Here is a 27,916-nt window from a genome sequence, read left to right as displayed (position 1 = left end):
CGTGCGTTCCCAAACCCGCACAAGAACCGCTCCCAGCCAGGAGTCTCCAGCTGCCGGCGGAGGCTGCGCTGCGCTCCTGGCACGGCTTCCTATGCTTTCTATACATTCAAAACAACAGAATATTCCCAACAAACCACTGGCAGCTGCCACCAGTGGTTCAGGAGTGTGGTCCTTCACCCTCCATCCAGGGCTCTGCAGCAGTGTGTTGGCTCAGATGCTTTCCCACAGCCAAGGGAGATGTCTGTTAGTGCTCATCCTAAAAGCAGCCGCTCCTGGGGGCTCATGGATCACACAGGAGTGTTAAAGCTTGGCCCAATGGGGTCCCTTGACCTGTCTCAGGAGCTCCTTAGCCCAGGGAGCCTCCATGGGCTTTATTCCCATACAGCCCAAGCCCAGAGGTCGATGCTGCTGCTCAGACCTCAGCTTTGGGCACAGAAGTATTGGACGTAGAAACACAACTGGATGGAAGGGTTGGAAAAATGTGGTAGTTTTACTGAAAGAGGTTTAGTCAAGCTGGCAAGTGAGCCCAGTACAGGAATAATGTGGCTACAGGCTTCTTGCAAAGCAGCATCACCCCAGAGCAGTCGGGGAGAGCCCAGGCAGAGCAGGAGGCAGGGTCTGCACGCCTCGGCTCCCGCTCGCGCCTGGGGAGCTGGTGCAGCAGCAGCAGGTCAGCGTTCCCATATATGGGAAAACCCTGCTCTAATTTTTAAAGCTGTGTGTTGTGGCAGTGCTGAATATGGGAATTTTATAAGCAAAGCTGAATGCCTGTTCTGTTCATCTGGATGCCAGCATCTGGCACGTTGTCACTGCCATTGCCAACGTGCGCTTGCAGTCTTTGTGAAGCAGGTTCCCAGTGTTTTCCCACCTCTTTAGGATTGTCTAACAGCTGTGTGAACACGGGACATGGCACAGGGGAAGGCACGATGCTGAGATGCTCTAAAGAGTCAAATGACCAGAGGGCCTCATACATGGGACATTTTACATCAGTAGTTTGGTGAGAGAGCCAGGAGAGGATAAGGGTGAGCACGGCAGCAGTAAATATGCTGGTTCAGGGACCTTATTTGTTAATACATATTATTTTGGTATTATTTGGATTTACACTGAGCTCATCCCTTTACTAATCTGAGTGCTTTACTCTTCTCCAAGCTGTTGCTGGCTGCCCATACAGAGAGTAGACAAGCAGCCTGTCATTTCTGTAATTCTCATAATCTAATTACTGCCTGCCAGAGCAGCGAGGAACTTCTGCTAAAAATCCATTATGTACTTACTGCCTTGATGCACATGTCTGATCTGGAGTAAGGATCAGCCAAAAATGTCCTGAGAGCTCCTGGGTATATCAGGAAGCTGAGATACCTCTGGGACTATGACCAGGGTTGAATTTTTCTCTTGCTTGCAGTTCACCTGTTTGTGAGACTTTTAACTTCAGCAATTAAAAGCTGAGGAAAATGGGGAGGACACAACCATGCCACCTCTAGGACAAGGTAGCTGTTTATGAACAAGATGGGCAGAGCTCCCCTCCTGCACTACTTAGCATTTTGGGTGCTCTAAATCCACTCATTTGGGGTTTTATATTTGTTTGCTTTTAAGGTAAAAATAGAACATTAATTGTTATTTGTAAAGGGCTGGATTCTCACTACTGGAACAGCTCAAGTGAAGTTAATTCATACAGTAGTTACTTCACTCAGAGTACAGAGTGAAGTTTGCTACCCTTGCCCTGCTGACCACTGTTTTTGAGCCAGCAATGTTCAGAAGTGCCTGGTGGTGCTGTTTGTGGCTCCTCTGGTGTTTATCCCTTAATTTGGGGTGGCAGTGAAAATTCTCCTTTGATGCCAGCCTACCTACTCCAGTAGCAGAAGTGCCAGCCATGAGCAGGATGTGAATCTAGAAACTTTTTTTCTGAACTTGTTTAAAACCAGTCATTTTGCAGCTGTTCCAAAAACCTAGAAATGAATCCACCCTGGCCATTCTTGGTGGGCTCCAGTTATTGCCAGCACGTGCCCTGTTTTAGGGCCAGCACCTGTGGGAATGTGCCATTTTCTCAGGAGCTGCAGAGGGAAACATTGCAGGTTCTTCCTGGCTGGAAAAGGGGGATGCAGCAAGCAGCAGCTAGTTGCAAAATAGTCACTTTAAAGCAGAAGCTGCCTTGCTCTGCCAAAGCTGAAGGGCCAGCCCCAGAATGGAATGCTTATAAAAATAAGATGGTAACCATGCAGCAGAGAGGGAGAGAGACCAGGAAGTTTCAGTGTTACATACAGCATGATACTCTGCTTGGAAAAATATTGTCACAATTGTAGAGATATGGGCATGCATCCATAGTTGAAAGGCATTACCCAGTACCTATAATTAGGGTGATTTCAATCTCTCATTTCCAATTTTGTCTGTGGAAGAAAACTCTTTTTGGCTTGGAAATTCTCATGTGAAATGTGTAGCCAAAGGAGATGTGTCTGGGGAAAAGTTTGGAGTAATTGGTTAAGGCTGGTTTTGAATTATAGAGGGGGGAAAATTTGTCTTATACCATTTCAAACCCTAACAGTATATTAATTTATTTAAAAATTTACAGGATGATGGATTTATTTTAGTTTAGCTATGTTGATATTTATGCGATGGTTTGGATTTTCAACAAAGTGAAAGAAAGTGCTTCTTTCATGCAACCTGATGAGGAAATAAAAACATGACAGCGACCTTTGAAAACAGGAATGTTGCAGCTTCTCGGTCATCCTGAAAAACAGTGGGATATCTTGGTTTTTCAGTACTTAGGAAATCTTGCAGTCTGTGCAATGAAGGTTTTTCTCTTTGTTTTTTATAGTGGAATCTGATTTCTGTCATCTTGAAGACAGACTATTCCTTGAGCTCTAATTACATCCAGAGAGAGAAGTTTCTGCTGGGACAGGGGCTGTAGAGATGCAAGAACTAATATAAACTCTCTGACTTCATTCTCCTTCAGCAGGAGCCTCAGGGATGCTTCCAAGAAACCAAAGTGGGGCACCGGAAAAGGGGACAAACCCAATCAGGCTGTGCTGGGTTTACACTTCCCTATTTGTGCTCTCAGCTGGGAAGATGTTAAGTTCTAGCACTCCTCCAGGTTCAAAAATCGTTTGGGAATACGTAGTCAAAGCGCTAGAGAGGGGGTGAACTACAATTCCTTATGAATTTGGGGAAAAAATGCTACAGCATTACTTACATACTCTCTCTGTCCAGTGCTCCCCCACCCCATGGAGCACACAGACACTGAATTTTCATCTTTACCCATTAAAGGCTACTTCAACAACATAAAAAAATCACTTTTGGGCTTTATGACAAAGATGTCACTGCTGAAAAGTGAGTTGGGTGCTTTCTTTTGAGCTGTCAGCTTACAGGTGAGCTGTGCCTTCTTGTGAGATCCTGGCAAGAGATTAATTAATGACAGATTATTATTCCAGCAATCCATTTACTTTCCTCACTGTTTTGCTCTTATCACAGTAGGGACGGAGTGGTTCACCTCTGGGGTATTTAGTTGCAGGGCTTGTGAGGAAGTGTGGGGTGTTCCACGTGCATTTTCCAGCACTTTATACTTTGTCTTGAACCTTCAGCCCCCAAATTTCAGTGGAGCAGAAATGCACCCGAAGTGAAATCACCCCATGGACTCTGGTTATTTGTGTTGTGTCAGGCTTTATCAGTGTCTGTAAAAAATGCTTTTCCAGCTCTGCATGGGGTTCTGTGTGTGTTATGCTGGAGGTTTTGCAAATCCTACCCAGGCTGGGAAGCACTGAGAGGACACCCAGCCCTTGACTGCATTATTTGGGTCCAGCCGTGCTCTTTTGCAGCCCTGATGTTTGATAAGTGTATTGCTTTATATCACCAGACCCTGCTCTGGCTCTGTGCAAAGATTTTCCACTTCTGCTGTCCTCTATCTTTAATAGATAATGATTTGAGAGCATTTTATTTATTATAAAGACCTTGGCTGACATGATTCATCTCGGCAAGCAGTGGAAAAAAAACAAAAAGTATTTTTATGTCATCTTTACGAGGTCTACAAAGAGTGGGCACTCAAAGGTGGTACTTCTGTCAGAGATGTTGGTGTTTACTTTATAAGCAAGACAAAACTCTTTAGAACCAGCAAAAACGAGGTCTAACAGAAATAGTTTAAGTAAACAAAGATGTTTCTCTTCTGTGAGGAGGTAGATGTGTCTGTGTAAGGACATGGTCCCTATGGAATCTGCCCTACCACAGAGTATAAATAAAAGGAAAAAAGTCTACAGTGGAAAATAAATAAAAATTTAAAAAAAAAATCAGGAGGTTTGTTGCTCTTGCTAGTGGAGTGTCCCATCATCAGGACATGGTTGGTGTGTGCTGGGTGCTGCTTCCCAACAGCATTTTCCTCACTTCATGTTCCTGAGGGACAACAGCAGCTTCCTCCTCTGCATGTGTGGCCAAAGAATTTCAGTTTTCTCCCAAAAGGAGGTGTGGGCATGTATGCTCATGAGGGGAGCAGGTTGTGTGGCAGTGTGCTGAGTGTTCCTCTGCTCTGGTAAATGTCTGCCTGGACTGAGCCAAGGGGATCTCTCAGCTTTTTTTATTGATGTAGTTGAAGGCAGGTGACCTTTGTTACTTAGCAGCTTTATTGTCCTCAGCTCCACCTCGGGCATCACCTGGACTTCCAGGAAGTAGATGAAAACATTTTGAAGCCTGCAGGACGGAGGTCATCTTTCAGAGGCATCCTAGGAAGTTTCTTTCCTGAGGAAAGGATTTTTTTCTTGTTAAGAGGCTTGTAGCTCTATTCAGACTTTTCTTTTTGTAGTCCATAAAGGCAGGAGGACGATGCTGTAGTCTGACTGCACAGCCTGCTTTGTATTGCTTGGAAACAAATTGTTTCCCTCGACCTTGGTGGGAGATAGGATGAAGTCACAGCAAAGGAATATAGCTTAAAATATAGGGTAGAGGGTTATGCCTGCCCCCTTCTAAATCTGTGATAACCAGTAAGCTTAAGAAACTTCCTAAAAGGCATTTTGTAAGGAGCCTGAACAGTGGCAAGGACTGGTATTTTGATTTTAATAGATTACAATGGTTTGTCTAGGCAGAAAATTTAATTCATTCCTTCATCAAGCTTTATTTTTTGGCATATAAAACCTAGTGCCTTTAAAAAACTCCAGTCTTGATTTAAAAGCTGTAAGATGTAATATAAATACTTTGAAATGCAAGCAGCAACATTAATTTATTTTTAAAAAAGTAACAGAAAAATGTAATCTTTGTGATATTATCAGCATGGCAGATATCATATCACCTGAAACTTCTTGGGAGGTTTTCTTACAGCCCTGTTAGTTCAGACCCTGCGTGGATCAACTTTTGCACATTTTTCAAGTCAGCAAGGCTGCAATCAAGGATTTAGATACTGTAAAGTAGTAAAATTACAAAGGGACGACAGTGGCGTTAGAGAAAAGGGACTCTGATATTTAGTTTCTTTTTCTTGGCATTATTTAGACTCCCAAATGACAACGTTTCTAGTTTTCTAGCACAAAGGAGGCTTCATGCTGTTCAGGATTTGCTGTAAAGTTCTAGTACAGATCATTCTGTATCCCAAACAATTTATCTAGTTAAATGATATTTTAATTTCACAGCTACAGTTTATAGGCCCTAGCCTAATAGCTGGTATTTTTGGAAACCTCCCGTTTATCTAACAATAAGAGCCAGGATGGAATATCAGTTTCCACTTAGATTTTCCTGAATTCTCTCCCATTAAATCAATAACATTAGTTTTTTAGATTAAGCTTTCTTTTGCTTTTAAGGAGAAAGGCTGAGAAAGGAAAAAAAAAAGAAAAGAAAAATCCATTTAAAACAAATACTGAGACATATAAAAAAAGAAAAATGCCATTAATTTCAGATAAGTTAAATAATCAGGGTGGGTTTTGTTACAACATTTACATCATAAAACGTGATTTTAATCGAAGGAATGTAGCTGATTTACAACATGCACTGTGAGTGCTAGAAGTACATGTGAGCAGGCCATTGTAACTTTAGTTTGTGTACATCAGTGTCACGTCTTAAATCTGAGCTGTTGGGAGAGGGGCCGGGAGGCTGGAGAGGGAGAATCTCATCAGAAAACTTTCTGACAAACTGACTTCCAGAAAATAACAAAGCGCTGCTCCCGGTTTTCCATTAGTCCCAACTACCTGAGAGGAGCTTTCTGCAGATGTAGAATCATCGCAGTAGCACTTTCATTTCTGTCACAGAGGTCTAAATAAATGAATTGGCCATCTGCAATTAATTCACATTGTACAAATAGTTTGAAGACTGAGTCGTCTGTCTTCCGAACAGAGCGATCTATTTTTAGCTTCTCAAGCAAGCCTGTTTTGTGTTCTTTGTAGAGTCAGCGACATTCTTTCAATTTTTCAGCTTAATTAACACAAAAGAAATTGTAATCTGAGAAGGCAGCAGAAACAAGAACCCCCTGAAAAGCATGAATTTGCAAGAAAGCAGTAGACGACAGCTTTGCAAAAGATAGATGGCAAAAAAAGAAAGAAAAAAAAAATTCAGAGAAGTTTGTGGTTTTTGGGCTGGACACTGTATAGGCTGAGTTGTACATAGTTTGTTGATTTACAGTGAATACTCACAGGTTTTGCAATTAATTTTGGGTTCTTTGTTCTGAAAATTATGAGGGCCACAGAAAGAATGTTTTCACGTGAGGCAACAACTAAAACAGAAGAATATTTGTGAATAAAGCAGATTTCTGTAGAGTTTCTTACACAGGCCTGGCCTGGGTGTGAACCTTGGTGTGTATTCCCTGGATGGTTGAGGGAACACTGAATCCCCTCTGGATGGATTCTGCGTGCTCGCAGTTGTAGAGAAATCATTATTCCAAGCTTAGATATATTCATCATATACATGCAATTTTTATTAGAATCTTCTCCTGACAAATGTAAAAATACCCCCTGCAACACGAGATGTATTCTGTACTACTTGAGTTAGAAAATTTGTAGTGATTGTTAGAGAGAAGCAAGGCACAGCTCACTGCTCACAGGGCTTTGAGTTAAAATGTTAGTGCTAGGTAAAAAAAAGGGGAATGAAAAGCTGAAAAACTCAGAACATCAGCTGCAATTAGTGAATTATTTCAGCAGTGCTTTGAAATAATGAGATTTCTGTGCCTGCTGGCAAGTGCTTTTTTGTTTTAATGTAATACCCATAATATAAATATACAACTTTTTTGCTAATTTTAATTTGCTGTGCACTAATATTATTCATGCACAGCATGTGAGCTTCCCAATTAAATATCTTTCTAAGGGTGCTTGCCTGAAATACGCAAACAAAAGGAGGAACAATCCTAAACACTCAGCCTCCCCTTTCTGTATCCAGGGAAAGAGCTTGAAAGGCTGAAGTACAACTCCAAAAATCTGGTGGCTGCTGCAGCACAGGGAGCAGGGACATGAATTCCTGCATCAACCAGTGCATCCGTAGCCTTGTGTTCCAGAGTCACGCGTGCCCTGTTTTAAAGTAAAATGTTGTGTATTTTATTAGAATTACCTAAAAATACAGCAAAGCTCCCAGTGGGAGCCTACTGTTGTAGGTGTGGAAAATAGAGTCACCTCAGGGAAAATAGAGTCACCTCAAGGATGTCCTTGTTGAGATGTACCTGCATCTATACCTTCTGAAATCTGGTCTCCGTGTGCTTTTGGAAACTATTCCCCAGACATCCTGAGTATCAACTTTTATCTGGTTCCTTCCCAAAACTGTGTCTGAAGAAGTTGTATCACACATCACAGGAGGAAAAAAAAAAAAGTGCAGAAAAATGGTTTGTTTAATAAGCTGAACTTAGTTCCCAGAACTGTAAGTACCTTTGAGTGTCACAAGTTAAAGCAGAAGCCATGACTGGCTTCTGATTAAATACAATTAATTCTTCAGTTGTTGCAGAACTGGGCTCCTGCAGGATGACACCAACCTCTCCAGCTCTGACCAGTTCTGCAATACCCGAGCCTTTCCTCCCAAATTAAGTTCTGGGGGAGATTCCTTTCACTCCTGAGGGTTTGCAAGACTGTAGCCGTGTTTTTCCTTTTCTGTAGAAACCTGTTTTATTTTCCCTCTGTAAATGAAAAGTGCTGTTAGTGGGGAGGAGGAAGAACATCCATGTTCTTGCTAAGAAACAATAAGAGAGTTACAGAGCTGTTGAAGCCCCTGTTGGAGGATTAAGGAGGTGTGTGACTGGCAGCAATGCTGAAAATAAATGGGAATGGTGACATTGGTGGGACATTGGTTTGCTCACCTGTATATATTATACAGGTTTGGGAAGTCTGTATAAAGTAATTTGTGTCCTTAAAAGACCGCTGTCACTGATCTTCCCAGTGCCAGACTGATACGCAGCTCTAACTACAGGCCATATAAAATCCATTTATCAATGCTGAAAGCTGGTGGTGAATATTAGACACTACCAAAAATTAAGTTTGCATCCCTTTGCATGAATTTGCGCTGCGAATTTTTCCCACGCAAAGCTGAAGGAAGTAGAGGGAACTGTCAGTATCATCTTTTTCAGTGTTTGTAACAGGCACATCTAATCAATGATCTGGGGTTTAATTATTATTTGAGTTTCAGTTGTAGTTTTCCATTCTAAGCAATATGCAGACATGCCTTTTGTGTTTAAGTGCTAAATGCACACATACTAATGTGTTTGAAAGGCTTCACTACTTCTGATGCTTTTTCTTTTAAGGATTTGTGGGTATTCATTAAACAATTCCAGTACATTAAAAACAGTAAGATAGGTTTCTGTGATCTTTGTACCCTTAAAGTTGAATTTTTGGAACTTTGTTGAAGGAAAAGTAAACTTTTTTTTTAAAGTCTATTAAATACTGTAATGAAACAGGAAGTATGTCCTAAAGTATGTTTGTTTTAAGTGCTATAAGAAAGTCTATTTAAGGATCCTTCTGATTCTGAAATACCTATTTAGTGTAACAGTTGTAAAATATGTGAGGTAGTCAATCATACCTTTGGCTTTTATACCCAGCTGGGTTACTTGCCAACATAAACAAAGACCTGAAGGCTTATTTTTTAGAAGCTTCAGACAGAATCCAGTGAACCTTTCACTTAATTCATAGTACCCTAAATATTAATTATTTCTAAAAATATTCAACCAAGACTGCAATTTCTAAAAACAGCATGAAGGTATCCTCCACTCCATCCATTTTATTCTCGTATGAGCCTCAAATGCATAAAACATTCCTTTACTTTTTTTTTTTTTTTTAACACAAGACACAATGTGTTGATCATTTCTTTAGAAGGTCTGCACCCAGTGTGTTTCTGTTGAGTCATAAGTTATGTCTGTAGACCACTGCATTGTTAAATAACAGTAAATATTCTTTGCTGCTGAATCACCCGTGGGAAGGACAGACACAGCAGCCGGGCTGCGAGCACTGAAGCAGAGGGACAGAATGCCCCATGTTGTTAAGGCTTCAGGAGAATTCTTTAGATAACTGGCTGTCCACAGTCCTTCTCCACACTCTTAGCCCTGGCAACAGCCTCCTCAAGGGAATGAAGAGGAGTTTGTGCTCACGTGGCCGTGATCAGCTGGGAGCTAACCTTGCTCCAGGAGTTCTGCCCCAGCTCCTCGCAGCGCCGGTAGCGGTGTCAAGGACCGTGGGACACCAACATTGCAGCCAGCCTTGAGAAACTGCCTGGCCCTCTTCCCACGAGGAGTGCCCAGGAACCAAAGCTACATAGGGTTATCCCATCCATTTGTGTGCTTTCCTCCCTGCTCTTGGTCTTCCCCGCTCTCCTGAGGGGCTCTGGCAGGAGCCTCTTCGCTCCTTGCCAGCCACACAAGAGGTCCGTGGAGAATATAGGGAAGAGGCTTCCGTGCTTGGCAGTTTTGGGTTTCATACATGTAACAACGTGAGTTTTCACATTATAGTGGTTCCTTGTGCCGAGCAGAACTCTTCATTCCTCACCACCTCTTGCTGTGTTGCTGCAGAGCCCAGCAGGCAGCAGAGGGAGCACAACAGTCCCTTTTCCAGTGCCATGGGATAGCAGCGCTAATTGTGTGTAAAACAGCAACAAGAAATGGAAGAAAGACAGAGAAGAGTGAAAGACATCTTGGTTAGATGATGTCTAACCAAGCAGATGAAAGGGCTGGAGAGAACAGGGTAAATGTCTGATTATTAGGGAATGAGGAGCTAAATATGGCATCTTAATATGGCACGTGGCAAGAGGCCAGATCTGTTAGTTTGTAGATCTTAACCTGCTTCCAATATTTGGTGTTGAGCAGGATTAAAAACCAGGAGGGGAGGGTTTTTTGGGTTCTGGTTTTGACAGCGATGGAATCTCCTGAAGAGCAATTTTAGTGCCGTGGCATCCAACCCCAGATTCTCATCTTGTGAGACCTTAGGATCCAGGCCACAAGTCTCTACAGGATAATGTGAGTGCAGCTACAAAATGAGGTGAGGAGATCGTGGCTCTCTGGGAACAAAATGTATCATTGACAACTGATATTCATATCAAGAAGAGTGACAATTTAGCTTCTACTCCCAATTTAAAATGTCGCCAAGGTATCATTTTCTTATGCTCTGCCATTAGACGTGTTTATGCAGTACCAGAGCTAGAAGAAGTTTCTAAAATATAAGTTTTCTTAGGAATCAACTGCATTAATGACTTTGTTATATCTGAAGATATAAATGAAAGTGACATTTATGTAACAGATTTTCCAGTATAAAAGCCAAAGTCTACTGGCTATAAACACTCAGAAGGCTTTACCATGAAAAATTGTAACAATCAGAGGTTAGATGAAATTCAGAGAAAATGTAGGGTGAGGTGGGTGGATCTACTGCTTTTTCATTGCTTTTTTCCAAGTGGAATGACTTGAGCTGAAGTTAACTTTTTACTACTTCAAAAGGTTAGGTAGTTCATAGAAAAATAATTCAAACTGCTTATTTTTAAAGCTTTTGTAATAAGAAAACTTCAAAGAAGTTTCTTTTAGAGTAGAATTCGAGTAATGCAGGTAAGGTAGTTAAAAATTCCCTCACTGAAATGTAGTTTGAAAAATAAACTTTCATGGCACCTATACAAGTATTTCTATAGATCCTTATCTGTAAGAGCAGCAACATATTTCTTTTTTTAATTAAAGATCATTATAATTGCTAATGTATGATTGTTTGGGGGCATATGTGAGTCAAACTGTGGTTTTGAGAACACAATTTTTGAGAACACCTTCACCAGATCCTTCGCCCTGCGCTGTAACATCTGTGCTAAATTAAAACACAGGTTTAATGTTGGAGATGCCCTGTGTCCTTGCCAGGGAGAGGAGCACCTCCAAGAGGACAAATGAGAAAGCTGGGAATCATCCAGAACAACTGAGGAAAAGAATTCTGTAAGATGTGACAATTTTGCAGAGAAGCTGATTGGCAGTTCTGGAAAGGAGCAAAAAAAAAAAAAAAAAAGAAAAGAACCTTGGAAGCCATAGCAAAGAGGCAGAAGAGGGGTTCCAATTATTTAGGCAATAGGTGCTGTCTCACAAAGAAGTAAAACTTTCTAGACAGAGAGGAATCAGAATTATTGTTGCTAGCAAAGGCATAATCAGGCTAAGAGGTGAATTCAAGCCTGTTTGATTTTTCCAATGTGTTTTTTGCCTTGCTTATGCATTTTTGTTAGCTTTTAACTTGTTTTGGGGGGCAAAGTTGGGGTATTTTTGAAGACTTTGGACTCTGTATTTAAGAGGCTCCTTTACTAAGCCTATACTGCTTTCTTATCAGCCCTTTAAGGACACTGTTGGAAAACCAGAGTTTCTCACAGATAGTAAACCTTACTGACACGTACTGCAAAACCTGTCTCCAGAAAATTGTTCCCCAAGTGTTGATGTGCCCAGATAGTGGCTTTCCATCATGGAGTGCTCTTCAGCTCGGGTCTTCAAAGGTAGTGATTCATTCTGTGATGTGTATCTGTCTAGACATGAGAACTTGATGCAATAAAAAAGTTTCTTACTTGGGTATTAAGAGGCTGTAACAATTACATAATCGTTGCTAGGGCAGGAGGTCTCAAGCCATGGTAGGTTATTTCTGTCGTGTCTTGTCCCACCTTTTCTTTATGCAGATCAGTTTGGAGTTTTTGCCAGTGAACCTCTGTCCTTCTGCCACCTCTCACGTGGACATTGCAGACTTCATACTGATGCTTCCATAAAGAGACCTGCTTGAGGAAACTCTTTGGGGCAGTGAGATCCTACAGTCCATTTTTTACCTGGTGGGAGCACTGTTTCAGCACTTCACATTCTTAATTCCATGATAAAATGTCAGTTTCAACTCTCTGGTAACAGGAAATCTTTTATTCATCCTTGGGCAAAGAATTTTTTAGCCTTTTTAACTTTACTCTTGAGCAGTTGTAAGCATATGCACATCACTGAAAAAAGAGCATTCTTGCAAGTTGCTACTGCACAGTTTGATCTCATGGCTGGTGTGTCTTGGGTTGGGTCACTGTCCCTACACCCAGGAGCTCTTTCTCCAGTGCAGCCCACACTGACCCATAGAGAGTCAAAAGTCAATTCTTTCTAGTCCACTTTCTTCCCTCCAAACCAGATTTTAGGGTGGAGAAGAATTAATTCTTTTTATTTCTGTGCTGAAAGACAGATGGTCTGTGCTGGTCGCGTTGGTTCTTTCTGCTTCAGGCCATTGTCGTTCAGCTGGGTACAGAGTGCTTTGATCCACCATGGAGGGTATGGTAAATGTAAATAAACCTTATAGCCAAAATTATGTTTGCAAAATAAAACGCGGTTATCATTTTGATGGAGAACTATTTTTGGTGTGTCACGATTGCCTTGGTCCCTTTTGCCTGCCAGAATTGTGAATTTATAAACTCCCTCACCGGTCTCCTCACTGGAGGGAAGGAAAACCAGGAAACTGAAACTCCATTTTTCTTTCAAATGAATATTCATGGTGAATGTTAGGGGGTACTTGCTCAGCTCTGTAATAATACACATGTCCATTTATGAGATGATCCAGACAGAGCAGAGGATTAGGAATACAGAATTTAAGACTAAATTTGAAAAGGCAGCACAGGAACTTCAGCTCCCAAAATAACCTCTAAAAGTTTTGCTTTATTTCACACTGTCGGCCAGGATTCTCCTTACAGCACCACAATATTCATAATAAAGAAATAAATTAAATCCACCCCTTCCTGTATGGCTCACAACACACAGCACTGTGCATGCTCAGCACATGTGTAGTTTTGATAAAGAGACATTATCGAGCCTGAAATCATTTTAAATAAAACAAATAATGTGGCTGCCCAGCACTTCCTCTGGAAGTATTTCCTTGGACAAATCTTTCTTAACTCTCACATGCATGGAGTTAGTGTATATATCCTTCAGTACCACCAGTTCATAGAAAGGATGAACTGTGCAGCTGTGTGTTTTATAGATAGGGTGTGAAATGCAGCCCTGCAGGAGGGCCCTGCCTTCTGGCACTGCCAGGGTTGGGGGGAATCCAGCATCTTCCAGGTGTCCCATGGCACAGGGCTGGAGGGGACAGGAGTCCCTGGCTGTCACCCCAGGGCTGGGGCGGAGGGCAGGGTGGGTTACCAGCCGCTCCTGTGTTGTGTGGGGCTGCAGAGCTGCTGGCAGCAGGCTCAAAGCCATCAAATCCCCTGCTCCTTGCAGCATCCTTGGCTCCCTGGATGTTCCAAGGGCTTTCCATGGACATGGGAGTGCTGACGTGGCTGTGATCCCCTGAGCAGAGGGGAGGGGGCTCACCGTGGGCACGGAGAGATTTTGGGGAGCTGGTTCTCTGGGCATGACACCTGGGAAGCGGGTCCAGGTCAGGGCTGGAGGGAGCTCCTGGCCCAGAGCTCCGGGGGCTCAGCCGTGCTCGTTCTCTGTTTGCACAGCAGAGATGGAGCTGTAAAAAGCCGATTGCTTCAGAAGGGAATAGGTCACAGTTAGACAAGGGAGCAATGGAAAAACAAATTCGTTATTGTAACACCAGAGAGCATAAAGCAAACTGGGAGTGACCTGTGGAAGAACACGGCACCGGGTTTCTGTCCTGGTGGGAGCTTCATGGCGGGCAAAGAAAGACTGAGAAGTGGGCAGGCTTTTTTTTTTTTTTTTTTTTTCCTGTTTTCAAAATAAAAAGTATCTTTGTCTGGAACTTTGAATGTAACAAGCATGCTGGTTCTAGCTTTCCCTGGTTTTGCTGGAGGGCCTGTGGGAGAAGGACTTGACAGAGTACTAGCAGCTTTCTCACCATTTTCGTTTAAGAAAACAGCATTAAGATTTTGAATAGAGCCTATCTTTTTTTTTTTTTTTCATGAAATGTTGCTGAAAATGTCTGAGTTTAAGAGGTGTTAAGAAAAGGAAGACAGACTATTAAAAAAAACTTGCTTCCTTTTTGAATAATTATTTTATGATGAAACATGCAGCAGAAGGGCTTAAAGGTCACCAGTGAGACCAGGGCCCCTTGGTTCTCAGTGCTGTGCAGACATGTCGGAAGCAAACAGCTCACAACCTGTAAGAGAGAGGCAGATAAAAGATAGCTGGACAAAGAGGCACAAAAAAGGGAAGTGGCTCGTCCAAGGTCACCCACGGATCGGTGGCTGTGCTGGGCTGAACCATCTGCAGTAGATCAGGTCTGGATCCTGTTCCCCTGTTTGATCCCCACGCTCAGCTTGTCTCCATTCACACTTTGTGAGTGTTCAAACAGGTCTGATCTTCCCCCAGCTGGGTCCACAGGAGGGGATAAATCCTTCACCTCTGCTGGTTTTAATGTGGCAGGGGCAAAATCCAGTGTCGGACCACAGGTTCTGACCCAGCTCCTGCCTGCTTCCCACAGCCCTGGCCATGGATGTCTTTCCTGGCTTTGCCTCAGATAGAGCAACAAGGGAAACCTTTCATTGTGCACCTAAAGCCTGGGAGACAATCAGTTGGTTCATATGCATTTCTAAAATCTAACAGACATAAAAAACCCCAAACCACCAGAAAGACTTTTTCACTGCAAAAAGGGTCTAAATTCTGCAACTGCCCTGGGGCATGTGGGGCACTCTAATGTAACATCAAGGCACTTAAGACGTAATGGTGCTCTTAGTTTGCCAGACAGACAGATTCTTCCAGGAAAAACAGGGTACAAAAGACCCCTATTCTATAACTGTGTCAGTATGTAATCTTAGGACCTAGACTTAAAGTTTTTTCATCTAAAGGAAAAGCTGGGAGAAAATACCCCTTTTCAAAAGGAATACTTTTAGGCCTTCAGCAATGCAGAGACAGAGCAGCAAAATCACAGTCCTGTTTTCCTTGCAGATCGTCTCTAATAGCTCCTGGTATTGGGAGTATTGTGGTTTGCTAGCACTAAAATGTAAAGTTATTTTGAGCATGAAAGCCTGGACGCCATCCTATTTTAAAAAACGTTAAAGAAGGAGAGGAATGTTTACAGCACTTTAAAAACCTGTGTGACAACTTAGCAAGAACTATTTTAACAATCCTCTTATTCCCTTTCCTGTTACGCGCCGTACAATGAGAATGCAGTGTCAGTAAGAAATAATATTGGCATGGAGGGATGGCTCACCGTGCTCCCGGAGTCAGGCTGGGTCAGCCCAGCCCCAGCTGCCCCCCTGCTCTGGTGGGAACTGTGGCTGGTGCTGGGGAGGTGAAGGCAGAGCCTCCTCTCCTCGGCTGACCCCCGGGCAGGAGAAAAGCTTGGGAGTTTCGTGCTTCTTTGCAGGAATTAACTACAAGCAGCATTTAGAAAACAGCCTCTGCCACAACTGCCTCCCTGGGCTTTGTGACCCAAACGTAACAAGGATTAAAGCAGAATATTTCTTTCTATAAAAAAAAAAAAAGTTTGCAGTCAGGGGTATCTCTGCAGTGAATGTTGACAAATACTGAAACTAAATATGAGAAAAGACTTGTTCCAATTTTTTTTTTAATCGGCATTCCATATGTGTTATGTGGAGAGCTAGGATGTGCTGCTACTTCTGTTACATAAGAGGGATTTTTTCTTTTTTAATAAAGTGCAGTGCAGAATGCATGAGAAGTTAGAAGGAATATCAAGAAAAAGAGCTACATGAAAATAAGCACTAAATGAAAAGCTCTTACTCAGTGTGTTATTTCCATAATTCCATGAGTTCCTTAAAGTCTCTTTTTCATGTTTCTGAGGGAAAGCCTCGAAGTGAAAGGAGGGAGGCAAGGTTTGTTTTTTTTTTTTTTTTTTTCCTTTGGTTTAAAATAAGATCTTGGTTAATTCTATTAGTAGACTTTGGTCTTGTTTTTATTTAAAAACAAAACAAAAATCCCTCTCAAGTTTAGAATTTCTGTATGGAAAAATTCTTCTTTGCCAGAGAGGGAAGTATCTCCTTTTCATTCTGTTTGTTTTGGAGTATCTGTAGTTAAGTGTTTTGTGTTTGTACTTTATTGAATACATTAGTGGTGCATTAATTCCTCCCCGACAATGCTCGTTTCACTCCTTCCCATCTGACAAACTTGTCCCTTCGCACGATGATCCTGCTTTGCCCTCCCAGGGTTTGATTGGTAATTTCCTACCTTGTTTACCTCTGAATGCTTTTTAAAGTGTTTTTTGTTCTGGCCCCCACAAGGGAAACAGATGAAAAAAAAAAAAAAAGCCCACATTGAATTCTTGCTCCAATTCCAATCTGTTTGCTTTGGTTTTCCTTTTTAGATTATTGTTTGCCTTTAATTTGTTTGTTTCTCCTTTAAACGGGTTTGAGATTACTCAAGGGTTCCTTGTTCAGCAGGTCAAAGGGTAATTTGGAGACTTTGAAACCGTCTCCCTTTTTATCACCACGTTTCGTTCTTCCCAGAGTCCAAAGGATTTTCAGGACGATAGCTCAATAGCTCGTGGAGGATGGCTCCATCTAAGGAAAACATGAGCAGCAGACCTGAGTCACTGCAAGAAGCCATGGCAGTTTTTCTTAGATGAAAAAAACCCCAACGATCTAAGTCTAAATCAGAACCTTAATTAATCCTTATCTAAGTTTATTGGGGATTAAATACATTGAGGTTGATAAGTTTGATACTCAACTACCAGCCCAGGATGGAGACCCTAAATTTAACTCATTTCAAGTCAGAGAGGTACCCATACACAAAAATATACAGTGTGTGCTATTAAAAAAAAATGTCCTTTAACTGAAAGAGTCAATCTGTTCATGAGTTAATCCCTGCTTTTAAAAGAGGAAGGTCAGTTCCAACAGCTCAGCCACGGCACTGTGGATTTGTAGGACAGCAAAATGAAGCATGGGGTAATGTGGGCTCCTTAACAAAATTCCAGGTGTTGCTATAAGAACCATTTGTTTCATGTGTCCCCCAGGTTAATTGAGCTCTGTGTCCTTCCATGGAAAAGACTTGCTGAAAACATGCTATTTCCTACAAACGGAAACAAAGGAGATTGTACAATTAGATCAGCACTGTCGCTTTTACTTTTTGAGCTACGAACGTTCTCCTCTGTGCTGTGTCTCCTGAGCCGTGCTAGAACGGGAGTAGGGGCTATTCCAGAGGCGAGGAAGGCTGCCAGCCTCCTCGGAGGCTGCAGTGCCATTTCAGGCCAGTTGCTAAGGGATGCTGGAGCGAGATGTCGTCTGTGTCTTCTCTTCCAAATGAGCCCATTGGCTTGGTCACGGCTCCACCCCCACAGTTCACAGCCAAAAGTTTGCGAGGTCACATTCACTGTGGACAGTGAGAGCCCAAAAGGAGCTGCACAACTGTCCCATCTGAAAATCAGTTAACCATTTCTTCTTCACTGGAGGCACCCAAGTGCTCAGTGCCTTCAACTCACTAGCAAATGTGAATTACTTGCAATAGGAAATAAGGGTGTTTGTCACCTGGAGGAAGCTGTGGGGTAAGAGGGCATCTGATCTGGGTCTCATAACCAGCTCTAAATACAAAAAGTAACTCAGAACCTGACTCTGGTCAATTTAGAATAAAACTGATGCAACATCAGAACTGTAAGCAGAAAGTTTTATCCATTTAGTTAAAAAGATAAAAGAACAGAACATCATGAAATATGTGTCTGAAAAGTCTTTTTTCAACAGTCTCAGAATCTACTCTGTTAAGGCAATAGTTTCTCCAAAACCAAGTCTTGCATCTACATTTCCAGCCAATGTTTGTGAATTTTACAGCAGTATTTATTTGTCTTTTACTTGTACAATTGTGAATATCCTCATGCACAAGAAGGGACACTACCACAAGGAAAATGCATTGAAATGAATGTAGCAGTCTGTCAGATAGGAAGTAAATACATTAAAATAGGAAAAAGATAGTATTTTTCTTGAGGTCCTCTTGAGTGATTATATCAGCAGGTATTACATGTAAATCTTAAAAGGACAGAAGTTCATGTGTATAGGGTGGGGGAAGCATAAAAGATGTGAACTTATCAACAAGTTCTCTCTCCTACTGCTAGTCTGCTTCTACTTTAAATCTTTTTCTCCATTTTAAAATCAAGCAAATATGGTTATCCTAGCTGGGAAGAGAAAAGTCTGCATAAGTTACATACTTCAATAGGACTGCTCAACTGAGTAAAGTTCAGGTTTATTTACAGGATTAGGATATTGTTACAAATCCTTCTTTAGTTTTAGGCACCAGAGAGTAGATTTTGGGGCAAAAGCTGTGGAGGGAAAGTGGAGAAAATAATTGCAATAAAATTCCTATTTCAAAAAAGAAATTAACAAAATTAAGAGACCTGATGATTTTCATGAGGATGTAATAGAAATTAGGTCAATAGAACTAAAAATCTGTTAACTAAAGCGATCAAGTGGACTGAAATGGATATTGATACAAGGAACTTTTATATACCCTCCTTTTCTCCCAAATATTCCACTGAAATATTATTGCTTTTAATTATCCTGCTACCTCTCCTTGTGAGATCTTTTCTGGTATGAGAAGTGAAAACAGCAGAATATTGTTTCACACTGTTAAACCCCCTGTTCTTTTTGTGAAATCCTTGCCCTGAGATGTGTGCTGGTGCATCAGAATCTTTGCATTTACTTTAGACTGAAAAATAAAAAACAACAGCCTCTATTCTACTCAAAGTGTTCTATTCAAGCACAGAAGGAATTGTCAGTGAATCTGAATTTAATCTGTAAATGTGCAATGCTCTCAATCTTCTGTGTGTAATCTTGTATTTCCCATTAATTTAAATAGTGCAAGATTGAGTCAATGGCCATAAGTCTTCTGATGCCCTTTTACAGCCATTTCCACATTCCTGTTACTATACATTTTTGGAAAACATTTTCATGTTTTCATGCAGCAGTGTCCTTTAACACCCTATTTTCAAGCTTCAAATAGACCTTTATCACAGAGGCACTATGCCCATACATATAGTTATTTTATCTTTGCATTATTTGTTCGTAAGGCTGCAGGTTCTTCAGAAGTGAGATTTAATTTTATGGTGAGTCAGGGGTCAGATTGTGCCTGCACTTACCCTTCTGATGGCAGGAGTCTTGTGAAACTCAAGTTCAGGGATTTTTACAAGATGGAAGCTAATGGAACTAGTTCCAACAAGAAACACAATTTATTCTAAAGACACATTAGCAGCCTTATGTTATTTAAACAAATAAAAAAGAGTGAGAACAGCTAATGTGTTGGTATGCTCACTCTTCAAACGATGGGCTCCTAATCAGGACAGCACTGAAAAAACTCCTGGCAGTTCAGTGGGTTTGTGAAGTGCAGGTGGTGCCTGATGTCCTGAGTCCTGTCATATTTCAGGAAAACAAAACCAATCTGTAATTGCTGATAGGTTACACAATGTGGGAGTTTTCTTTTTGTTTCATGTAGCTTTTGACACTTTCACACTTTAGTAACACTTGTAATACAAGGAGCTAATTCTTAATTCTGTTGTAAGTAACTGGGAGCTTTGTGAATTAGCTGAGTGTGTTTTTCTTTTTTAGCTACCTCATGCTCTGCTCAGCCTAAAGACAGAGGCAGCAGGTGTCTACAGCAGGAGGGCAGCGATTCCTGTGGGAGTTTAACCTCGCAGAGCCTGTCCTGGTTTCGGTTTGGGAAGGGAAGGGTGTGCACTGCTGGACAACAGCATTTACACAGCCATGACTCCTTGTCCAGGGATGCTTTGGCATATTTACCCATCCCATTTCCCTGTACAGACACCGTTCACCAAGATTTTAGCCTTTTGTATATCTCCAGCAATAACTTCTATCTTGTTTGTGTATTCCTTCATGTTTGGAGCTTGAGATGGGCTCCCTTCCCCCCATCTGGAACCCAGAGGGAAGCAAAGCTGGGGCAGATTTTCCCCCATGTGAGGTGGCAGGTACTGGCACTTCTGCAGTCTATCCATACCTGAAACCATAAAAAAAAAAGTATGAGGTTCTCTAATTTTCAGTCCAAATTCTGCTTTTCTGAGTCCCTTATGCCTTGTAAACTCCACAGTTAAAATATATTTTAATATTCTGTATTACATGAAAACTATGCAAATAAGTAACCTATAAAAGATATAAGGAATTATTCCCATATTTGTTTCAGATGAATCTGGGCATTGCTGAGCCAAGTTTCTCTAAGATCTTTTAAAACTGCTCTTAGTCTAAAATAACACCTAGAGACCCTAGTAAGAGTCTCTCCCGTGCATTTAAAATAGTGACTGTGATGTTCCCTGTTTCTCCTGAGGTCCCCCCCTCTTTCAGCAAGGGCAGCTCAACAGATGTATTTGATGACATTAGCTGTGACCTCCTAGTTGTTTGCTCTATTCACATAATTATTTTACTGTGGGTGTTTCTAAATATAGTAACTGCATGATGTAAGAAGGTGTGTTCGTGGGAACAGTGTGGTAGATAATCGAATTTTGCAAATGAGGGTAAGTAATATTTGTATAGTAAAGGACATTTCACTAACTCATGCGTGGGGGTGTGTGCATAGAGAAAAAACTACCTGTGTATTTCAGGGATCCGGGTTATACAAAGCGCCAACCTTTGTTTTCCAGGTGTAACTGATAAATTGTGTAATTTTTGCAATGTGGTTTTCAAAACATATTTTAGAAAATGAAGTTAGACAGGGGGTAAAACCATGCCTAGAAGCCAGTGTGTGCTTCCAGCGGTACTTTGCTGGGGCAGAGAGCATCCCCTGGTACCTTGAGCCCGCAGTCCTGGCCGGGATGGGCAGGGATGGACAGAGACAGGCAAGGGATGGACCCCGGCGAATCGCGGGGTGCGAGCGATCATCCACCCAAAAACAAAAAAAAAAACCAGACACAAACCATTCAGCACCACAACTCCCACATTAGTTATTTCCAAGCGTAACACAAGGAGTCGCGGGGCACGACTCCCTTCCAATCTATTCAGAACCCTATTAACAGCAAGCCCAGCTCCGGGCGCCTCCATCCCGCGGGGCGGGGGGCGGGCGGTGCCGCGGGATGGAGGCACCGGGGAGGCTCCGGGGCCCCCGAGCGGCGGCGGGGCCGGTTCGAAGAGGGCGCCGGCGGCGGCGCGGGGTGACGCGGGCATCATGTGAGCGGCCCCGCTCGCTCCCAGCGTGCAGTGTGGGCCCGCTCGCCCCACCCCGCGCTCCGCCGCCGCGGAGCCGCTCAATAGGGGAAGGGAAAAAAAAAAAAAAAAAAAAAAAAGGAGGGGAAGAAAAAAAAAAAAAAAAAAAAAGAGGAAAAAAAAATGCGGGAGAGAGCAGAAAAAATAAGACGGGGAAAAATCCGCCCGTGAGGGGGACAGGTTCTGAGGTTCTGCTCGTGGCACAGAGCAAACGGGCTTGCCTTTTCTTTTTTTTTTAATTTTATTTTGTATTTTCGTCTCGCCGGGAGGATTCAGCCGCCTGGAAAGCGCATGTGAAAAGAGCAGCAACAAGGAGAGGGGAGGAAAAAAAAAAAAAAAAGGGGAAAAAAAAAAAAAAAAAAAAGGGGTGGTTTGGCTTGGACCCCCCCGCCCCAGTGCGGGAGGAAGGACCCGCGGCGGCCGGAGGGCGAGGAGCTGCGGCGGCCGGCGAGGGAAGGGACCGGGGCTGCGTGACCCCCGCGGCGCGGGGGGAGAGGCGAGGAAGAGACGTTTCCCGATCCTCCCCGCCGAGGATTTGGGGAGGTTTCCGCGCCTGGAGCCCGTGCCTTTGGATCTAAAGAGGATTATTATTTTTTTTGGGGGTGGCACTGAAGCTGGATTTGTTCCTGTGCGTGCGGCGCGGGGGGGTTCATTTCTGCTGCCTCTAGAGGAGCCGGCGGCCCGGCCGGGGCGCGGAGATCCCCGCGGATCGCTCCGCACCCCCCGGGAAAGGTGCGCCGAGGGGATCGGCGGGGGGCGGGGGAGGAGAGGCAGCTGCAGCTGCCGGGGAGGAGGCCCGGCGGAGCGGCAGCAAAGTCATCGCTATCGGCCCCCCCCTCGGCTGGCTTCGGGCTCGGCGCTCTCCATGTCTCTGGCTCTGGGCAGCGGCCGCCACAGCAGCGAGTAGGGGGGGAGGAGGAGGAGGAGGAGGAGGAAGAAGAAGGGAGCCCGGGAGTGCCTCCCTCCCTCCGTCCCTCCCTCCCCCCGGCAGCCCCGGCCGCCTCCCGTCCCCTCGCCCCGCGTCCCTGCCTTCCCCTCCCCAAGATGGGCTGTTTAGGGAACAGCAAGACGGAGGATCAGCGCAACGAGGAGAAGGCGCAGCGGGAGGCCAACAAGAAGATCGAGAAGCAGCTGCAGAAGGACAAGCAGGTCTATAGGGCCACGCACCGGCTCCTCCTGCTGGGTAAGGGGTCGCGGGCCGTCCCCTCCCCGCCAGGGCAGCGGCCCCAGCCCGGGCACGGCGAGGCCGGGGGAGAGAGGTGGGGCCGGGGGGGGGGGGAAGCAGAGCCGCAGGGCCCACCCGGGGCCGCGGGGATCCGCTATAGCAGCGCCCGGGGCGGCGGGGCCGGGGCCGCCGCGGGGACCGGCGCGGTGCGGGGGAGCGGCGGGGAGGGCTCGGGCAGCGCCCGGGGCGCCGCGGGAGGGGCCGGGGCAGGTACGGAGCGGCGGCGCGGGGCCGCTCTCCGCCCGCGGGGCAGCGCCAGCCGCCGGGGCGGCAGCGGGCCTCGGGCGGGCGTGGGGAGGGGGCCGGGGATGCCGCGGCGAGGGGCCCGCGGGGAGCCGGGCAGATAAACAGGGCAGGGCAGTGACAGCGGCCGCGGGCGAGCGGCGCGGCGAGCGCGGGAGGGCCGGACACCGCTCCCCGCGCCGGGGCCGGGGTGCCGAGGGACGTGCGGCCAGGCCGGGGAGAGGAGGAAGAGGAAGGGAGGAAGTCGGGGAATCGTTTGGGGGAAACGGAGGGAGGATGTCGGTCCCGGAGGGAAGCGCGGCCGCGTTGGGGCCGCGGAGCAGCGCAGGGCCGGCGGGCACGGCCCCGGCCCCGGCGGGCTCGGCACCCTCCGCTGTCGCACCAGGAATTGAGGTACCGCGCGTCGGAGCGCTGGCGGAGCCGGGCTCCGGGTGCTGCTCCAGCGGCTCCGTTGGGTTACCTGCTCGTGTTTTTCAGGAGAGACGTTTACAAACGTGGGCTGTGGCTTTCAGGGAACGGAAGGGTCCAAATACCAATATCGGAGAAGACAAGCAAATGTTTGTCAGGCTCGTTGTTTCAGAGTATTTTGAAGTAGTGTTTCAGGATCAGATGCAGTTACGAGCCGTGGGTTGTTTTGGTCACGCCGAGGGACTGCCTGTGCACGTTCTGCAGGGCTGTAGCGTGGAGCACAGGCTAGGCCTCGCCGAGCTGACTCAGTTTTGGGGGGAAAAACCCTAATGGAAGAAGGGAAAAAAAAAAGAAAAAAAGGATTTTTGAAGGCGGTGAATTTGGAAGCGTACTATCACCAGTAAAATCTTTCAAATACTCATTTGAAGAAAGAGACTTAATATAAATGGAGAGTGACTGGGACTACAGCAGCACCTGCAGCACTGAGGAGCCTGCCAGGGCTTCCGCAGAAATCTTTTAACAGGATAATTTGGACTTCAGCTCTTGGGAAATGTCTTGGACTTACAGATTTCAGGCTGAACATTACGTAGATACATAGAAACTATTTGTCATCAGACGAGTTGCTTTCGTAAGAGGCAAAATTTCAGCAAACAGAAACATGATGGGCTTGCCTGGGTTTTCTTTCTGTTTTCTTTAGTTTTGGTGGCTGAAAAATAGTTTAGATACTTGCAAATAAAAATTTGCGTGTGTTTAGCGATGGCAGTAAAGTCATCTGTGAGTGTGTTTTAAAGTGATAGTTCAGCTGTTACAGTTTCTGCCATGAATTGTGGATAGTCTGTAACTCAAACTCACTGGTAAAAAATATAAAAGCTCACCTCCTTATTATTATGTTATGTTTGCTGTATAATACACATGAAATAAGAAGCCAGGCACTTGGAAAGTGTTCTTAATATTTTCAAATCATATTCAAATAACAACAAAGAAGAGCTGCTGAATATTCTAGTGGGTTTATGCTGCTGCTCGTAGGCCCCATCGCTGTACACGTGCTTGCCCCGCTGCCACGAGCAGTCTCGCTGAAATTAATGGAACTCTCCTTGGTGGTGAAGTTAAATGTGTGTGTGTAATTGTTGTTGAGAATATGGCCTTAACAAGCAGCCAAATATAGAGCTAGACTTACGGAGCAGCGTAGATGTAATACATCATTTTGGTTCACTGGTGTTGTATCCGATCCAGAGAACCCAGGTGTGTCAATACCAAACCAAATGTGTTTATAGCAAATGCAACAACTGTCCAGCCTACTCCTTGGACCAAGTGAAGTAAAGATTTTGGCTCCCAATGCTTATAAATATAAAATGTGATTTAGTGTTACAGCTGAAATTTAGTTGTTATTAGTTTTTAAGTGGACCTACAACTATAGCAGATACTGCCTTCGTGAATAATTCTTAGTTGTCAGGATGATCCAGTCTATTTTATCCCAAGATACTAATTCTTGATTGGTTTAGCCACCTGTGTTTATTGCATGGTGCAGTCTGCCTGCTCAGACAGAGGGTGTGTGGTATAAAATAGCAGCTTAGTGGAGAAGTGGCGTGTGCATAAAGAGTTGTAGATAAAAACTGCTCTCTAAATGCTTACAGAACAGCAGTGAGCAAGGAGAGGAAAAAGGAGTAAGGCTCTGGGATTAAAGTGGCAATACATGCAACCAGGTTTTATGGAGAGCAGAGGAGGACTTTTGGGAATTCATGACGGAGAAGGAAAGGAAGGGAGAAAGCAGAGGGGGAAAGCGTTCGTGAGAAAGTGAACCTTGAAATGTAACTGCTAAAATACAGTTTTGAACATGAGGCTCAAAATGGAGGCTTGTGCTGTCAGTGTGTGCTAGCAGAGGCCTGACATCCTATAAATACAAACTGTACCTCCCTGCCCATTCTGCCACAGACGTACGGTTCCTGTGGGTGAGACACAGGCTGGGGAGGGGAATGAACCAGTAGCCAGGAGATGCTAAGGGGAATCTTTCTAAATTTTGCCACGTTACGATACTACTCCTGCAAAAATATGTTTGCTTTATATAGAAAGCTGCCGATCTGGCAGCGTGGAGCAGCTCAATTAAATGCTGCTGTTGGAGTTGTTCAGCGTGCACGGAGGAACGGGTACTATAGGCAGATGGGCTGCCCTGTGCACTGGCACCCGAGCAGCACAGCAGAAATAGCATCCATCTACTTATGGAAACTGGAGTAAAGTGGAGTGGGGTTTTTGCGCTGCAGGTACGGGAGGGGAGCAGGGGAGAGCTGCGGGGGAGCTCCTTGGAGCAGGCAGCCACAAAAGGTGGTCTCTGCCTCTCCTCGTGCGTAGGGTTGATTTTGGAACGTGTAGGGAGGGTGGGAGGCTGCTTACAAGACACAAATAAGAGGAGGTTTTTTGTAGCTTTGTGGGTGGAGGCTTAAAGGGATGCCTTCCTTTTTCAAATGTGAGTATCTGCATATTTTATCCCTTGTGATTTAAGTTACGGAGTTTGACTGGGTGATGATGAACTGCAGCCAAACTTAGAATTCTTTAAGGATAGAACAGAATTTCTTTGGTTTAATAGGAACTTCAGTCAGTCTTTCCCTCTGTCAGATAGTAGTGACAAGGCAACCAGGTTGTGATGTTCCCTGTCGTCTTCTCTGTAAAATGTTGAAGTTGTCCATTTTCTTTCCAAATACTGCAGTCTGCTTTTAACATTGACACTGGAAAAATGGACAGTGAAATGATCCTAGATTCACATCTGACACATGACTTGAGCTGGGCATTTATTTTTAGCTACAACTGAAGTTTCCAGTGGCAATTATTTCTTTCACTTTTCACTCTTGCACTGAGAAACCCAACTTTCTCGATTTTACCCCGAAGAAAAAAAATCCTAGTGTGTGCCTTAATCACTTATGCTTCCTTCTGAAATTGATTTACTTTCATTTTCTAGGTGCTGGTGAATCTGGTAAAAGCACAATAGTCAAGCAGATGAGGATCCTACACGTGAATGGATTTAATGCTGAGTAAGTGCATTTGCTTTTTCACTTTACATTGTACCTTCCTCCTTTGTGCTGCAGTCAGTGCTCCTGGTTAATATCTTGTGTATTTTCCTCTTGCTGCTGTTTCACTGTCTCTAGAATCTGGATGTGTATTTTAGGTGAAATTAATAGACATTAAACTGAAGAAGTCAGACACCAATCATAAGTAAGATCTAGCAGTATAAAATTATTTATATCAAGGCAGAGCTGATTTGATTAAGTTTTGAGTCTTGTGGGTTTGTTAATTGCAGTTTCTTTCACAACATGGCTGACACTGATTTACCTCAGCTATAGCACATTGATTCATACTGCTGTAAACATGCCTTGTGTCAGTGTACAAAATGAGCATGATTTTCTTTATTTGGAGCAAGTAAGGCTTTATTTTCTGTGTCCTCACAGAATGAAATCGTAGTCTGAATTTTGGAGATTTTGTTGTGCTTGTTTGTCCAGATGTTTGTGTTAAATGATCTTCTAAAAGCTTTTAATTTTTGCATCTAATGGCAGTTGTGAAGAGGGGAATGGCATTAAGATAGGGAAAATGGACATGTTGTTTGTCTGAGAAAGATTTTTGTTTGCTAACTTTTTGACTAACTTTACTATAGAGTAGGAAGAGATTCTTCTACATGTTAATTTATGCTTGCAGTTGTGTGTATACCAAAAGCTGCTAAATTAATACTAATTGAATCAAAGTGTTGAAACTTCAAAGCTTATTTTCTGTGCCTTTTTTTTTCTTTTTTTTTTTTTTTTTTTTAAGATTGTAGTATTGGTTTTGTCTTGCTTGTTTTCAAACATAAGTTTTGTACTGCTATCCCTTAGCTTTTAGTGGTATCATCTATTTTGTGAATTCTGCCTTTTTGGGAAGGTTAAGCTTTCATTAGTCTTCCAGTAGTTAATTCTTTAATAAGAATATCTGAGCTAAAAGTTTAGCCAAGGAGTCTGGACAGTACTTCTTCCTAATCAGCAAATGATAGTTCAGGATAAGGTACACAGTCTTTTGGATGAAGGTTCGAACTGATTCATAATAAATACGATATGTGCTACATGTTTTTAGCTGCTCTTTATAAGGAATATTTTCTATTTCCAAAAAAACTTTTTCCGAAGTGCCTAGTGCTGCATCCTGTTACTGCTGAGCTGTCTCTGTCATTTGGGCTGCTGCAGAGACCTCTTAAAAGACTTGTGTGACTTAAAAGACTAGCATGAGTTGACTTGGTTGAGTAGGTCTCAATATTGGGTGCTGAGTAAAAAGTTCATAAATGAAAGTGGAAGTGGATCCCTGGTACCTTTGAAGGTGTCAATCCATTTAAGCAACACGTTTTTTTCTGAGTTTTGAAGCATGTGGATGCTCTTAAAGGGTAACAGTGCTGTGTAATGGATGGTCTGAGATGTGGGTAGGTAACCTCAAAGCTGCAAGCTGCTTACCCAAATCTGTGTGGAACTGGGAGCCCTGTGCAGAGCTGGTGAGGGGCTGGGACACACTGGGATTTGTAGCAGCAGGGGCTTCCTGCAGTGTCTCACTTTGCATTGTAGGTTTGGGCAGCGCTGAGCCTGCAGCTGGAATCCGGGGCAACAT

General features: G+C 43.8%; 1 protein-coding gene across 3 annotated transcripts in view; it reads left to right on the top strand.

Moving 5' to 3' along the window:
• Positions 1-27,916, top strand: part of GNAS (GNAS complex locus) — a 133,754-nt gene that overhangs the window by 25,882 nt on the left and 79,956 nt on the right. Inside the window, exons 1-2 of one of the 3 annotated variants that reach the window (XM_053958245.1) lie at positions 21,498-22,615; positions 26,259-26,331. In XM_053958245.1, the coding sequence (XP_053814220.1) occupies positions 22,477-22,615; positions 26,259-26,331 (212 nt within the window). In that variant the 5' untranslated portion in view covers positions 21,498-22,476. Of the gene's footprint in view, positions 1-21,497; positions 22,616-23,191; positions 23,294-26,258; positions 26,332-27,916 lie in introns of those variants that run through there. The other 2 variants (XM_053958246.1, XM_053958244.1) reach the window with 2 other exon arrangements.

This window comes from Vidua chalybeata, chromosome 17 (assembly GCF_026979565.1).
Source record: "Vidua chalybeata isolate OUT-0048 chromosome 17, bVidCha1 merged haplotype, whole genome shotgun sequence".
NCBI lineage: Eukaryota > Metazoa > Chordata > Aves > Passeriformes > Viduidae > Vidua > Vidua chalybeata.
This window is presented reverse-complemented; position numbering and strand designations above follow the sequence as displayed.